This window comes from Sus scrofa, chromosome 5 (genome assembly GCF_000003025.6).
Source record: "Sus scrofa isolate TJ Tabasco breed Duroc chromosome 5, Sscrofa11.1, whole genome shotgun sequence".
Classification (NCBI taxonomy): Eukaryota; Metazoa; Chordata; class Mammalia; order Artiodactyla; family Suidae; genus Sus; species Sus scrofa.
Genome location: NC_010447.5, coordinates 20,956,080 through 20,971,093, shown reverse-complemented (window position 1 = coordinate 20,971,093; position 15,014 = coordinate 20,956,080). Strand labels below are relative to the sequence as shown.

Genomic DNA, 15,014 nt, shown 5'->3' with positions numbered 1-15,014 from the left:
TTCTTCCAAATAGTCATTTTTTGTTCTAAAAATATGATTCCAGATACAAACATTCTATTTACGTGACAAGTTCTTTTTTTTTTCCTTGCTTTTTAGGGCTGCACTCATGACATATGGACTTTCCCAGGCTAGGATTCGAATTGGAGCTGCAGCTGCTGGCCTCCACTGCAGCCACAGCAACATGGCAATGGTGGATCCTTAACCCACTGAGTGGGGCCAGGGATCGAACCCGTGTCCTCATGGATGCTAGTCACGCTAACTACTGCTGTGCCACGACAGGAGCTCCTACATGCCAAGTTCTAAAAGATATCTAACTATTTGTTTAGCGAAGCCTCATAAAATTTGTTTGATTTTTGCTCTTGTTGTGGTCTATAAGTTGGTTGGAAGAAAACCGGAAAAATTTTCTTTTTTGTCCTGTTTCTGTCTGTACATAACATGAAAGCTATTGCAAAACAAATGCTGTTCCAAAAGATTTTTCAAAAACAGGTCATCATTTCAGGTGCTATGCATTTAGTTCTGAGTACATCTTCCTGCTTGGACTACAGGTATGGAACTGAGGCTGATTCTGTCCAGTAGAAACGTTTGGAAAATTACGTTCAGAGTCTAGATTTAGCAATCTACTTATTAAAGCACTTTAAAAAAGTATCTAACACACGAGCTTATACAGAACCTTATCAAAAACATTGGTTTCATACAAATTTTTGATTATATAAAATTAATATAGATTTATTTATTGTATAATTTTATGCAGGATTATATTATGCTAATATAATCTAAAATATGTACAGAATAAGATAAACTAAACCAAGAGCAAAAGGACATTTAATTCATTTTTTTCCTTCATACTTTTTAGAATTTTCTCATTTGTTTGAACCAAACAAAAATTTTTGGACCATGTCCTTAAAGGCCTGTTTCACTTGCTGGTTCCTTAGGGTATAAATGAAGGGATTCAATAAAGGGGGCAACTGAGGTATGGAGCACAGCTACTCCTTTGCTTAGAGTCACTCTGCCATTTGCTGATGGTTTTATGTACATGAAAATGCAGCTTCCATAAGAAATGGAAACTACAATCATGTGGGAAGAACAGGTAGAAAAGGCTTTGGTCCTCTGCTGAGCAGAAGGGGATTTGAGAATTGTCTTGATGATAGAGCCATAGGAGAGAATCACTAATGTCAATGTGACCATCAGTGTCACCACAGCCAGGAGAAAAGACATGAGCTCTAGGAAATGTGTATCTGAACAAGAGATCTGTAGGATGGGAGAAGAGTCACAAATAAAATGATCAATGACATTTGAATCACAGAATTCCAACTTGAGGGCCAAGATCATTGGAGGAAAGATGAGCAGGAATCCAGTTGCCCAGGAGCTGAGTACAAGTTGGTAGCAAACTTTGCTGCTCATAATAGTGGTATAATGTAGAGGTTTACATATAGCTGCATAACGGTCATAGGACATGGCAGCCAGAAGGTAAAATTCAGTTACTCCCAAAAAGAAATAGAAAAATAACTGAGCCATACAACTCATGTAGGAAATAGTCCGATCCTTTGTCACAAGGCTCTTCAGGAACCTTGGAATACAAGAGGTTGTGAATGAGATTTCTAAAAAGGAGAAATTGCGTAGGAAGAAGCACATTGGTGTCTTAAGGTGGGAATCCAGCAGAGTGAGAATAATGATGGTTAAATTTCCAGTCACACTCAACATGTAGGTAACAGACAGAGAGAGAAAAATTACAATCTGCCACACAGGGTCATCAGTCAGACTCAAAAGGACGAACTCTGTCTGCACTGAATGATTCCTCATTTCTCACTTATGGTCTAAAGTAGACAAAAAGAGTTTAAAAAAATAATGGTCAGTATTAGTGATTAGAATCAATCAGAAAGAACAGAAAAGACAAGAGAGAAGCTAACATTCATTGATCACTGACAATGTGCTAGAAACTGTTTGGAGATGCACACAATTTTCTTATTAATATCTCCAACAACACTTTGAATGGAGTATTACCATCCCCACCTTGTGGGGAAGAAAATTGAGGTTCAGATGAAAGAATTTGGGGTATATATCTAAACGCCAGAATTCTATCAGAAAGTTGGTGAATCTTTAAAGATAAATACCGAAGACACAACCAATCTAATCCATTCGAATACCTTGGGTGAGATGTAGGAATTTCTATTTCTACAAACTTTACAAGTTCATAGCAAAGTGGAGAAGTGCTGCATTAGTAATTTAGCAAGAAATTGAATGCAAAGCCTTTTTTGTTCTACACCATTGCTCTTTTTAAACTTTATTCTACAAATACCCACTACAAGGTCTTAGCCATGAGTACATGGATAGATTTCAGAATGTTTGGGAACTCCCTTAAATTCTATGGAAATTATGTGTGAGGAGGACACATATAAGTTTTTTTTTCTTTTTAAGTGAGCAAATGATACACAATATGTTTAAGACTCACTACAAGATATATTACTGCTTCAGGAATGGCAACAATAAGAACATAATTCAAAATCCGTCTCAACTGGGTGCCAAATCAGGAAATTGCAAACTGGACCTAAAATTCGTAAAACAGAGTCACAGCATCTGAGAGAATTCATAGATAATTTTTCTAATCTTGACATGAAGCTAAAATTCTCTGCAAAATTAAGGAAGGTATCTCTTTACCAAGGTCTTACTTTCACGAATACAATTGTGATAATTGACAGCTTTTAGAAACAAAAACTTTAGAGCACAAATATAAATAAAAAGGAGAAATCCTGCTATCCATTTGGAAACATACGAACTCTTGCAACTACATTTTCAATAGCAGTTTTCAATTCCCAAACATGTTTTAGAAATCAATTGATTTTTTGTAACACATGTATCAAGACTTTTTCTTTCTTTCTTTTTTTTTTTTTTTTTTTTTCCTTTTCTAGGGCTGCTCCCGCAGCATATGGAGGTTCCCAGGCTAGGAGTCTAATTGGAGCTGCAGCCGCTGGCCTAGGCCACAGCCACAGCAATGAGGGATCCAAGCCGAGTCTATGACCTACACCACAGCTCACAGCAACACCAGATCCTTAACCCACCGAGCAAGGCCAGGGATCGAACCTGCAACCCCATGGTTCCTAGTCAGATTTGTTAACCTCTGAGCCACGACGGGAACTCCTTCTTTTTCAAGATGTTTTGTTAGTCAGATTGTGTTTGAGTTTGACTTTTTCCACGTGGAATTTACCATTAACATAATTTCTATAACATGAAAAAAACCAAACCACAAATAAGCTAAAAAAAATGCACTTTGTTTTTTAGAACTATTTTTATCTATGAAATTGTGAATTGCTGGTGAGGACCCTTTTCCCCAATTTCTTCAGTTGTCCTTTGAAATCTTTCACATACCTAAAATTTTTTTTACCATTTTGGTTTATTTCCTTTTCTCAGGTCCCATGTCAAAATTTATGCCTACTTGGGACATTTATACATTGCTTCCTTAATAGTTTTCTCCCAGTTTGATTAAAAAAATTTGACTTAGTCCAGAGGGTTTATCTGAATATCCCTGTGATTTCCAGAATCGAGTCAGAAATGATTTAGAATAATTAATGGTATCATATGTGTCTAAAGCTGCTTTGTGTTAATTGGCTACTAAAAGAAAACAATGAATTCTTTCTCACATCTATTCTTGTGTAATCAGCATCTTGATAATTTCTATTTATTTATTAATGAATGGAAAATATCTCTTTAGCTATAATCAGGCAAAAAGAAATTGAAAACTAAAATGTGACAAAATTATGGCCATAGAGTGAAGTTTTCTCTTTTGAGAGATTTTATTAGTCTTCTTTTTTTTAACTTATCCATTCTCTATTAAATTTAAACAATCAATCAGAAAAAGCAATGAACAAATTTAGATGTATTTCATGCATAGGTACCCTTTATGCATTTTATATTTTTATACAAAAAGATGTAAAACAATAAGCCAGAAAGAAAAAAATCAAGCTACTTATAAATATCTGCCTTTGATTTCCACAAAATTACCTTAATCTACAATTAAAAATAAAAGATCCAAACTCCAAAGCACTTACCTTAGTTCCTGTATTTTCTTCTAGGATATGAAAGGGAGAGAAAAAAATGCTAGCAATGAATTTCAAGTGCACTCAATCTAGACAATATGTCATCAAGAAATTGAAAGAAAAATGACTTTCAAATTGCAACTCAAGGCAAAAATGTGGAGTGTACTCTGTGCTTCTGTAAAACTTTCACCTCCCACTCACTCTTGTATGTACATTTGAACTTAGGCCGACATCCTAGACTTGGGCAGTAGAAACTACTTTATTTGGTTCTATCCCACATAAGATAAATTATCTAGTGTTAACTGTGACTATGTCCAAATGGTGTCATAGGTATTGTTGGTACAATATATTCTTATATTCTTTACATTTGGAAATGAAGTAGAAAAAAATTCAGGACTACCTGACGGAGTCTTATCATATCCTCCAAGTAGGTAGATATTTCATAGTTAATTTCACATTCTAGAAGGGGAGCTTTCTTTTATTGCTTATTTAGTTACATACTCAAGGATTCATTGAGAAGGGAAAAGAAGCAAAACAACACTGAAGAAAACTTTCCTTTGAGGTTTGTGAACAGAAGGCAAGAATTATGTGCAATAAAACTGACTTGTATAGCATCTTGTAATAGAATGTGAAGGGTCAGTATACCTACAGAGAATTGCGGCTGTTAAAAATCTGCAAGACAGTGAACAAGAGCAAAGTGTGGGTCAAGATCTCATTCATTGGGAGTTCCTGTCGTGGTGCGGTGGTTGACGAATCTGACTAGGAACCATGGGGTTGTGGGTTCGTTCCCTGGCCTTGCTCAGTGGGTTAAGGATCCGGCATTGCTGTGAGCTGTGGTGTGGGTTGCAGACGTGGCTTGGATCCTGCTTAGCTGTGGCTCTGGCATAAGCCGGTGGCTACAGCTCCGATTGGACCCCTTGCCTGGGAACCTCCATGTGCTGCCGGAGCAGCCCTAGAAAAGGCAAAAAGACGAAAAACAAAACAAAACAAAACTCATTCATTGTATTCTTCAGTGATTAATACTTCAGATTAAGGACATAAAATTCCATTAAATTTGCCACATTGGACAGAACTTTTCCTTCAGAAAAATCCTTGTTGAGATTTTTGAAAAGTTAGTAATTTTATCATGAGTTGTGGCCTTCTCTGAGCTAATTAATTTGGGGATCAGTTACCTCAGTATATAAGACCCAACCCAGGGAGACTGGTACTTAAGACCCAAGAGAAACATTACTGAAAGAAAATAAAGGCTAAGTGATGATATGAGAATTGTATCAAGGAGTATAAAGGAGTATAGGGCACTTCCAATGGCTTAAGAAAGGACAGTCAGTCATTAATAACTTTGTGGTATTTCTCCCAAGAATGTTAAAACTATTATGTTCCAACCATGGACTTGACATATTTGAAAGAAATAGAAACCCCCTGAAGTGGAAAAGAAATGCAGCATAATCCCACTAATGTACCTTAAGGCAGGATGGCAAGGGCTGCCTATCCCTATCCTGCCTCTCCCCCCTTCCCTCTCACCACTGATATCCACTTGTTTGCTTTCTATATCTGTAAGTCTGTTTCTCTTTTGTTATATTCACAGGTGTCATAGGTATTGTTGATACATCTGTTCCATTTTATAGATTTCACATAGAAGTGATAATACACAGTATTGTCTTTCTCTGACTTATTTCACTAAGGATAATACCATATCATCCAGATCTTTCCACAATGAGATATCACCTCACACCTATAGGAAGAGCTGTTATCCAAAAGACCACAAGTAAACCTTGGTGAGGATATGGAGAACAGGGAACCCTAGTACACTGTTGCTGGGTTGCTGGGAATGTGAATTGGTGTATCCATTATGGAAAACAGCATGGAGGTTCCTCAAAAAACTAAAAATGGAACTCTTATATGATCTAGCAATTCCACTTTTGGGTATTTATTTGAAGAAAATGAAAACATTAATTTGAAAAGATACGTGTACCCAATGTTCATAGCAGCATTATTTACAATAGCCAAGACCTAGAAGCCACCAAAGCGTCTCTCAACAGATGAATAAAGAATATGTGGTATACATGTACAATGTAATATCACTCAGCCATAAAAAAGAGTGAGAAGGAGTTCCCATCTTGGCTCAGTGGTTAATGAATCCGAATAGGAACTGTGAGGTCGCAGGTTCGATCCCTGGCCCTGCTCAGTGGTTAAAGATCCAGCGTTGCCGTGAGCTGTGGTGTAGGTGGCAGACATGGCTCGGATCCCCAGTTGCTGTGGCTCTGGTGTAGGCCGGAGGCTACAGCTCCGTCCGATTAGACCCTTAGCCTGGGAACCTCCATATGCTGCTGGTGTGGCCCTAGAAAAAGGCAAAAAGACAAAACAAAACAAAACCCCCCAAATCAGTGAGAAGTTGTCTTTGAAACATCAACATTTAGAAAATTAAAATGAAGAATTCTCTAATCTGTCTTTTTCTGAACAAATTTTGATGTCCAAGGGGAGGGGAGGAGGGTGGCAGGAGGTGGTAGTGAGTTGCTTTGCTCTTTTTCAGGTTTTATTTTTTCCAGCTTTATTGAGATATAATTAGCATATAAAATTGTGTAAGTCTAAGTTAGTCACATGTTGATTTGATAGGTTTATACATTGCAAAATGATTACAACCTTAGCATTAGCTAACACATCCGTCATGCACCTAATTCCTATTTCTATTTTTGCCTTTGACAAATTCAATCTACTTCATGATTAAAATTAGTCAACAAACTGGCTGCAGAAAAAGGTACTTTACATAATAAAGGCAATATATGTGAAACCCGAAGCTAACATCATCCTCAGTGGTGAAAAATGGAAAGTTTTTCTCTAAGATCAGAAACAAGACAAAGATATTTATTTTTGTCACTTCTATTCAAAATAATATGGTATGTCCTAGTCAAAGCAATTAGACAAGAGAAAGAAAGAAAAGACATTTAATAGGAAAGAAACAAGTAAATCATCTCTGCATGTTACTTGATTTTATTTGCAGCAAATGCAAAATACTCCCCTAGAAACCTGTTAGAACTAATAAGCAAATTCAATTGCTGGATAAAAAATTAATATATGCTAATATATAAAAATCAGTTATAATACTAGCAAACCAAATTCAACAATATATTAAAATATCATATATCATGACCAAGTGAGATTTATCCTATAGATGCAAGAAAAGTTTCAATATCTGGAAATCAATCAATGTGATACAACTCTGAAGTCAGTCTCTTGTGAGTTGTGAATATATGTGTTGTTTTTTCATCCATTCAAACACTCTGTGTCTTCTGATCGAAGTATTTATTCCATTTTCATTTAAAGTAATTGTTAATATGTACTTAATGCATTTTTGTTGTTTTGCGGTTATTTTTCTAGTTCTCTGATCTTTTTCTTCTTTTGTTCTCTTCTCTTGTAACTTGACAACTTTTCTTAGTGTTATGTTTATATTAGTTTCTCTTTATTTTTTTGTTTGTTATATGTATTTTTGGTTTGTGGTTACTGCGAGGTCCATATGTAACGACTTATTTATATAGCTGTCTATTTGAAGTTGATGGTCGCTTGAGTTTGAGCACATTTTAGAGCACCACATTTTTACTCTCCCCCACAATTAATTTTTTGACACCATATTTTACATCTTTCATTTCATGTTTCACTTACCTAATTTTCTGGTTATAAATTATCTTACCACTTTTGTCTTTTTACATTCATACTGGCTTTATAGGTGGTTTATTACATTACTCTGCCTTTACCAGTGAGATTTTTTTAATCTACTAATTTTCTTGTTTCTAGTTATGGCTCTTGTTGTCTTTTTCTGTGTTTAAACAGAGAATTCCCCTTTAGCAATTTCTTGGGTAAGGTTTCCGTGATTCGAATGGTATTAATTCTTTGTAGATTTTTTTTCTGCTGCTAATTCTCCCTTCAATTGTGAATGATAACTTTATAAGGTTTTTTGGCTGTTAGGACTTTTCCGCCTTTCAGTTGATACTATTTTTCTTTTTCCTTTTTTCTTACGTTACCTCAAGTTAGTAAGTTTGATGTTGTCCTAGACATCCCTTAATCTATCCCTATTTAAAATGTTTTTTTTTTCCTTTTGTTGTTCTACTACCCTGTCTTCAGGATCACTAATCTGTTCTTCTGTATCTTCTAATCTCTATGATTCCCTCTGTGTATTTTCAAAATTTTTTATTATATTCTTTAGTTCTGGTCAGTCCTTTTTTTATATTTTCCTTTGTTGAGTTTCTCATGAGTAAGTTTTTTCTTCAGTTCAGTGACCATTCTTCATGACTATTACTTTGAACTCTTATTTGGCAATTACATATTTTCATTTATTTTTAGTCTTATTCCTGGGAGTTTTGTCTTGTTCTTATTTGGAAAGTAGTCCTTTGTCTCTTTATTTTACCTAAGTATCTGTGTTTGTTTCTATGATTTAGTAATCAGCTATATCTCCTCATCTTGAGTGGTGACATTAAGTAAGATGGCCTGTGATGCCAGTGACACAATCCTCCTGGTCACTATCAAGTGCTCCAGGGGTATTCCTCATGGGGCTGTGTATGCCCTCATATTGTGTGGGGTTCAATTTCTGTGGCTATGCTGATGAGTGGGGTTAGACCTCAGGTTGGCTGTCTTTGAGGCTGAGCTGTGATTTTTGCAGACACCCTTGTTTTACAGGGCTGATCCTCCAAAGCCAGAACCTCTTTAAAGGGGCACTGGCACTGGTCAGGGTGGCGACCTGGATAGCACAGAGTTGGAACCCCTTTCCAGGGGAGACTGGGGGAGGCAGTACTTCAGATATTGCCAGGGAAGGGCACTGGGTGATAGATTGATGGAGAATAATAGAAACGACCCTCGCCAGTGTTGGTCCAGCAAGGTGGAGAATAAAATGATGGTGCCTGTCTGCACTTCCATCCTGGAGATATTTCCACCAGATCCCTGCCCTCTTCCAGGTGCCCCAAATTTTGTCAATGAATCTCCTCATATGATTCAGGTTCTTTCAAGCTGCTAAAATAAGAGAGAGTTTTGATTAGGCATAGGCCTCAGGGGCAGCTCCATTCAACCCGTAGCTTGGGAAATTCCACATGCTGCAGGTGCAGTCCTAAAAGAAAAAAATTGTGTTGAGAATGGCTCTCACATTTGTTTTTATCACTGGTGAAAATTCACTGGAGATAGTAAACATTAATGTTCCAATAACAACAAAAATTCTTTCCGTGAGAGAAAAAAAAAGGGTACAGAGAGCAAGGGAATTAAAGACTGAAGATAATTCTTTGGAGGAACTTTTCTGTTAAATGGAGCGGAGAATGAGGTGATAGATAGGCAGTAAGGCAGTATGAGGGTTTTTCTCTTTTTATTTAGAGATAATTTCAAATTTACAGAAAACTTGCAAAATTAGTCATTGTGCCAAGAATAGATGATTATCTAGGTGTATCTACTGTTAATATTTTCCCCATTGACTCTATCACTTCCTATTTATCGCTCTTCATAATATTTTTATGACACATTTGAAGTTAAAATATGTATTCGGCTCTTTGATGCTTTACTACTAGATACTTCAGTGTATATGCCCTAAGAACAGGGATATTCATCTCAAAGCCACAGTGTGTATCAATTTAAGTAAGTTTAGCACTGATACAATTCTTTTATCTAATTTTCTATTTATATTTCCATTTTGCACTGAACCAATAATATCCTTAATATGATTTTTTTCTCCCTTCTTCCCAGGACCAGTCTTGTGTCAGGTATCGTATTTAATTGTCATGATTCTCTAGCCCCCTTTATTTGGAACATTTCTACAGCCTATGCATTTTTTTGAGGCAAATTTTTTATTAGAGTACAGTTGATTTACAGCATTGTATCCATTTATGCTGTGCAGCCTAGTGACCCAGTCATACATATGCATACATTCCTTTTCTCATATTACCTTTCTTCATGTTCTATCCCAAGAAATTGTATATAGTTCCCTGTGCTGTATAGCAGGATATCATTGCTTATCCATTCTAAATGTAAAGTTTGCATCTATTAACCCAAATTCCCAGTCCACTCCACTTCTACCTCTTCCCCTGGGCAACCCAAGTGTGCTATCCATGTCTCTGAGTCTGTTTCTGTTCTGTGGATAGGATCATCTGTACCATATTTTAGATTCTACATATAAGTGATATCATATGGTATTTGCCTTTCTCCTTCTGACTTACTTCATTTAGTATGAGAATCTCTGGTTCCATCCATGTTGCTGCAAATAGCATTATTTTGTTCTTTTTTATGGCTGAGTAGTATTCCATTGTGTATATGTACATCTTAATCCATTCATTGATGATGGACATTTAGGTTGTTTCCATGCCTTGGCTATTGTGAATAGTGCTGCAATGAACATATGTTCACGTATCTTTTTGAATGAAAGTTTTGTTTGGGTATATGCCAAGAGTGGATTGCTGATCATATGGTCATTCTATTTTTAGTTTTCTGAGGAACCTCCATACTGTTTTCAATACAGGTTGTGCAAATTTACATTCCCAACAAGAGTGTATGAAGGTCCCTTTTCTCCATACCCTCTGCAGCATTTATTTTTTGTAGACTTTTGATGATGATCATTCTGACAAGTGTGAAATGGTACCTCATTGTAGTATTGATTTGCATTTCTCAAATAATTAGTGATGTTGCACATTTTTTCATGTGCCTCTTGGTAATCTGTATGTCTTTGGAGAAGAAAGTTCTTCTGCTCATTTTTCTGTTGGACTGTTTTTTATTGTTGTCGTTGATTTGTATGAGTTGTTTGTATATATTGGAGATTACGTCCTGTTGGTTGCTTTGTTTGCAAAGATTTTCTCCTATTCTGTGGTTGTCTTTTCTTTTTCTAATGGTTTCCTTTGCTGTACAAAAGCTTTTGAGTTTAATGATGTCCCATTGGTTTTTGTTTGTTCTGTTTTCATTGCATTATTCTAGGAGTGGATCAAAAAGATTTTGCTGTGATTTATGCAAAGGGTTCAACCTATGTTTTCCAATAGGAGTTTTATAGTTTCTGGCCTTGCATTTAGGTATTTAATCCATTCTGAGTTTATTTTTGTATATGATGTTAGAGAAGTTCTAATTTAATTATTTTACATGACGCTGCCAAGTGTCCCAGCACCGCTTTTTGAAGAGATTATCTTCTCCACCACATCTTCTTAATCCTTTCGTCTGATGATGGACATTTAGGTTGTATATTCTTGCCTCTTTTGTCATATATTAGTTGACCATAGGTGCTTAGATTTATTTCTGGCCTTTTATCCTATTCCTTTGATCTGTATCTTGTTTTTGTTCCAGCACCATAATGTTTTGATGACTATAGCTTTGTAGATAGAGACAGACATTTTGTACAATGCAATCTCCCTTGTCCTGTCTATTCTTCCCCCACCCCCACAATAGAATTTCTTAGTTTGGGTTTCTCTGATTGTCTCTCATTAGATTCATGTTATTCATTCTTAGCCAGAGTACTCTACAGATGGTATTATGTCATCCTCAGGGTGACAATCTGATTCCCAGGTCAAGTTGTCCAATTTTCCATCATTACTTCCTTGTAACTAATAAGCAGTCTATGAGAATATACCTCAAGACCATGCAAGTATCCTATTCCTCAACAAAAATTTCCCTTTAATTTGCATCTTTTGATGGTTTTTACCTGATTTGGTCTTTACAATAATGATTTCAAAAACTTTTCTACTTTATCTGTATCTACCAGCTTGTCCTTGATGTTTTTTATAAGTAAGACCCCACCCTTTTCTTCCAAAATAATCCATTGATTCCTTATATGCTGTCATGAATTCCTAGTTTTCAATGGCTTATAGTTTACTACTGTACCTAATAATTTTGGTGCTCAAATTCCCAATTTGTCATGGGCCTCTTTCAAGCTGGCTTGTGCGGACTTTGTGACAAGTCCCATTGTTTATTTGAGCATTCCTTAATTTTGGCATGATAAGGTGTTGCATGCTCATGTTGCACCTACTCTACCTCAGTCCTGGATAAGGCAAATTTTTAGGGAAAACTGGCTTACTTTGGTGGGGAAAGATGCCAAAATCTGGGCCCTTAGGTGAGCTAATTGCTACTGGGGTGTCTTTTCTTAGCTATTTTTAGTGGACTAAGGAATGTAAGCATCGTGTACACATAGACTACAGCATACAAAATTATGCACATATATGCCTACAAATATCCTTGCACATATGCATATTTTTAAAATTTAATTTTATTTGGAGTATAGTTACTTACAATGTTGTATAAGTTTCAGCAAAATGTATCAGCTATTATACATATATAGACATTCTTTTTTCCTATATAGGAAATTTACCACAAATCATTGAGTAGATTTTCTTGTGGTATACAATAGGTTTCATTAATTGTCTGTTTTATACATACGATGTATGTGTTATTCTCACCCTCCAGTTCTTCCGTCCTATGAATGGCTTCATTCATGGTAACCTTAAGATTAGTTTTGAAATCTACGAATTTGTTTCTATTTTATAAACAATTCTTCTATATCATTTTATTAGATTCCACATATAAGTGATATTATATATTTGTCTTTCCCTGACTAACTTCACTCAGTATGATAATCTCTAGGTCTATCCATGTTGCTGCAAATGACATTATCTCATTCTTTTTATGGCTGTGTAATATTCTATTGTATATATATGTACCATATCTTCCTTATCCATTCCTCTCTTGAACATTAAGGTCTCTTCCATTCTTGGCTATTGTAAATAGTTCTGCAATGAAACTCTTTTCGAATTACGGTTTTCTCTGGATAGATGCCCAAGGAGTAGGATTGCTGGATCATATAGTATTTCTATATTTATTTCTTTAAGAAACCTCCATACTCTCCTCCAATGGTGTTGTACAAATTTACTTCCCACCAAGAGTGTAGGAAGATTCCATTTTCTCCACACCATCTCCAGAATTATTGTTTGTAGAATTTTCATGATGACCATTCTGACTGGTGTGAGGTGTTACCTCATTATAGTTTTGACTTGCATTTCTCTAATAATTAGTGATGTTGTTCCCCTTTTTTATGTGTTTTTTTGGCCATCTGTCTGTCTTCTTTGGAGAAATGCCTATTTAGATTTTTGCCCATTTTTGATTAGGTTTCTTGGGTTTTTTTTGATATAAAGCTGCAAGAGATATTTGTATTTTGGAGTTAATTCCATTTTCTCCTATTCTGTGGATTAACTTTTCATTTTTAAAAAATGGTTTCCTTCATCTATGCATATTTAGATTATTTAAACCTTCACATACACATTTTAGAAATTATTAGATTATATGAGACCTGTAAGAACAGTTCATCCACTCAAGATTCTTTCTTGTTTGTCTCCAATCAGTATGTATCTTCTAATTTCTTGGCAAAACTCTGAAAATCACCCTTTTCTCATTTGCTCATCTGATAGTAAATCTAAATATTTCAGCAATTTGCCCATACTATTACAAAACATTGCCCACTAAAAAGAGTTTAGGATTATTTAAAATTCTCCTGCCCTACCTCAGACCAAAATAGTGCAGATATAATCAGATATGTGTCTGACTAGTCCTTTCTTTCCCCTCATTGCTGTGATTATGGTGTATGAGATTAGGTATTGTGATACAAATGGGTGGATATTTTTCTATTTAATTATTTCAGGTACTCCCTCCTATCTTTTTCTTTTTTCTTTTTTTTTTTTTTTTTTGTCTTATTTAGCTATTTCTTGGGCCGCTCCTGCGGCATATGGAGGTTCCCAGGCTAGGGGTCTAATAGGAGCTGTAGCCACCGGCCTATGCCAGAGCCACAGCAACGCGGGATCCGAGCCGCATCTGCAACCCACACCACAGCTCACGGCAACGCCGGATCGTTAACCCACTGAGCAAGCAGGGACTGAACCGGCAACCTCATGGTTCCTAGTCAGATTCGTTAACCACCGCCACGACGGGAACCCCTCCCATCTTTTTCATTTAAATTTATTTTATTTTTGACTAGACCTATTAACATGTTTCTGAAGGTCAAAACTATATGACAATGACAAGAAATTTTATCAAAGAATATGCGATAGTAGTGTTCTCTGATTAGTAGGATTTTTAAAAAGGATTTTATAAGGAATACCAGAGCATGTTTTGTTGATTAAATTAATCTAGGAGTATGGAGGAAATTAATGATGTAACACACACACACACAACACACACACAGAGGTGCTACCTGAAAGCTAAATTCCTTCTTGAGGTGATTAATATTGGCTTCAGAAAATTAGAAAAAATACCTGAGTGGAATTGCTGGATCACATGTACTTCTATATTTAGTTTTTAAGGAACCACTATAAACTTTTCCATAGTGCCTGCACCAATTTACATTCTATCAACAGTGTGCGAGTGTCTGATTTCTCCACACTCTTGCCAATATTGGTTTCTTTTTGATGATGGCCTTCTGACAGGGGTGAGGTTATATCTCATTGAGTTTTTGATTTGCATTTCCCTGATGACTAGTGATGTTGAGCATCTTTTCATGTGTCTGTTTTCCATCTGTATGTCTTTAGAAAAATGTCTATTCAGATCTTGTGCCCATTTTTTTCAGCTATTTTTTTTGTATTGAGTTTTGTGAGCTCTTTATTTTGGATATTAACTCTTTATTAGAAATGTCATTTGCAAATATCTCATTCAATAGGTTGTCCTTTGGTTTTGCAATGGAAAGACTTTCAAGTTTAACTATAGAACTTAAAAAGTATTTTTTAAGAAAGAAAATTAGAAAAATATATATACTTGTTTCCCAAGGACTATTATAAGCATGTTAAATGATTTACTCATTAATTCACAGTTACTCTATAATGTAGTATATTTAACCTCTTCTTACAAATTAGGAAGTGGAAACAGTGATAAATGACTTGTCCAAGGTGCTCATGTAGACATATGATTTGCACTCACGCAAATTGGTTCTAGCTTCTCTGTAGTATATTCAGTGGAGTTGAAGGCATCACTCCTGAAAATCTATGAAAGACTTTTTCA

The 15,014-nt window shown here is 35.8% G+C and overlaps 1 protein-coding gene across 1 annotated transcript; it reads right to left on the bottom strand.

Moving 5' to 3' along the window:
- Positions 747–2,537, bottom strand: LOC110260849 (olfactory receptor 6C75-like). Its single transcript, XM_021093118.1, has one exon. The coding sequence runs from the start codon at positions 1,798–1,800 to the stop codon at positions 901–903; it is 900 nt and encodes a 299-aa protein (XP_020948777.1). The 5' UTR covers positions 1,801–2,537; the 3' UTR covers positions 747–900.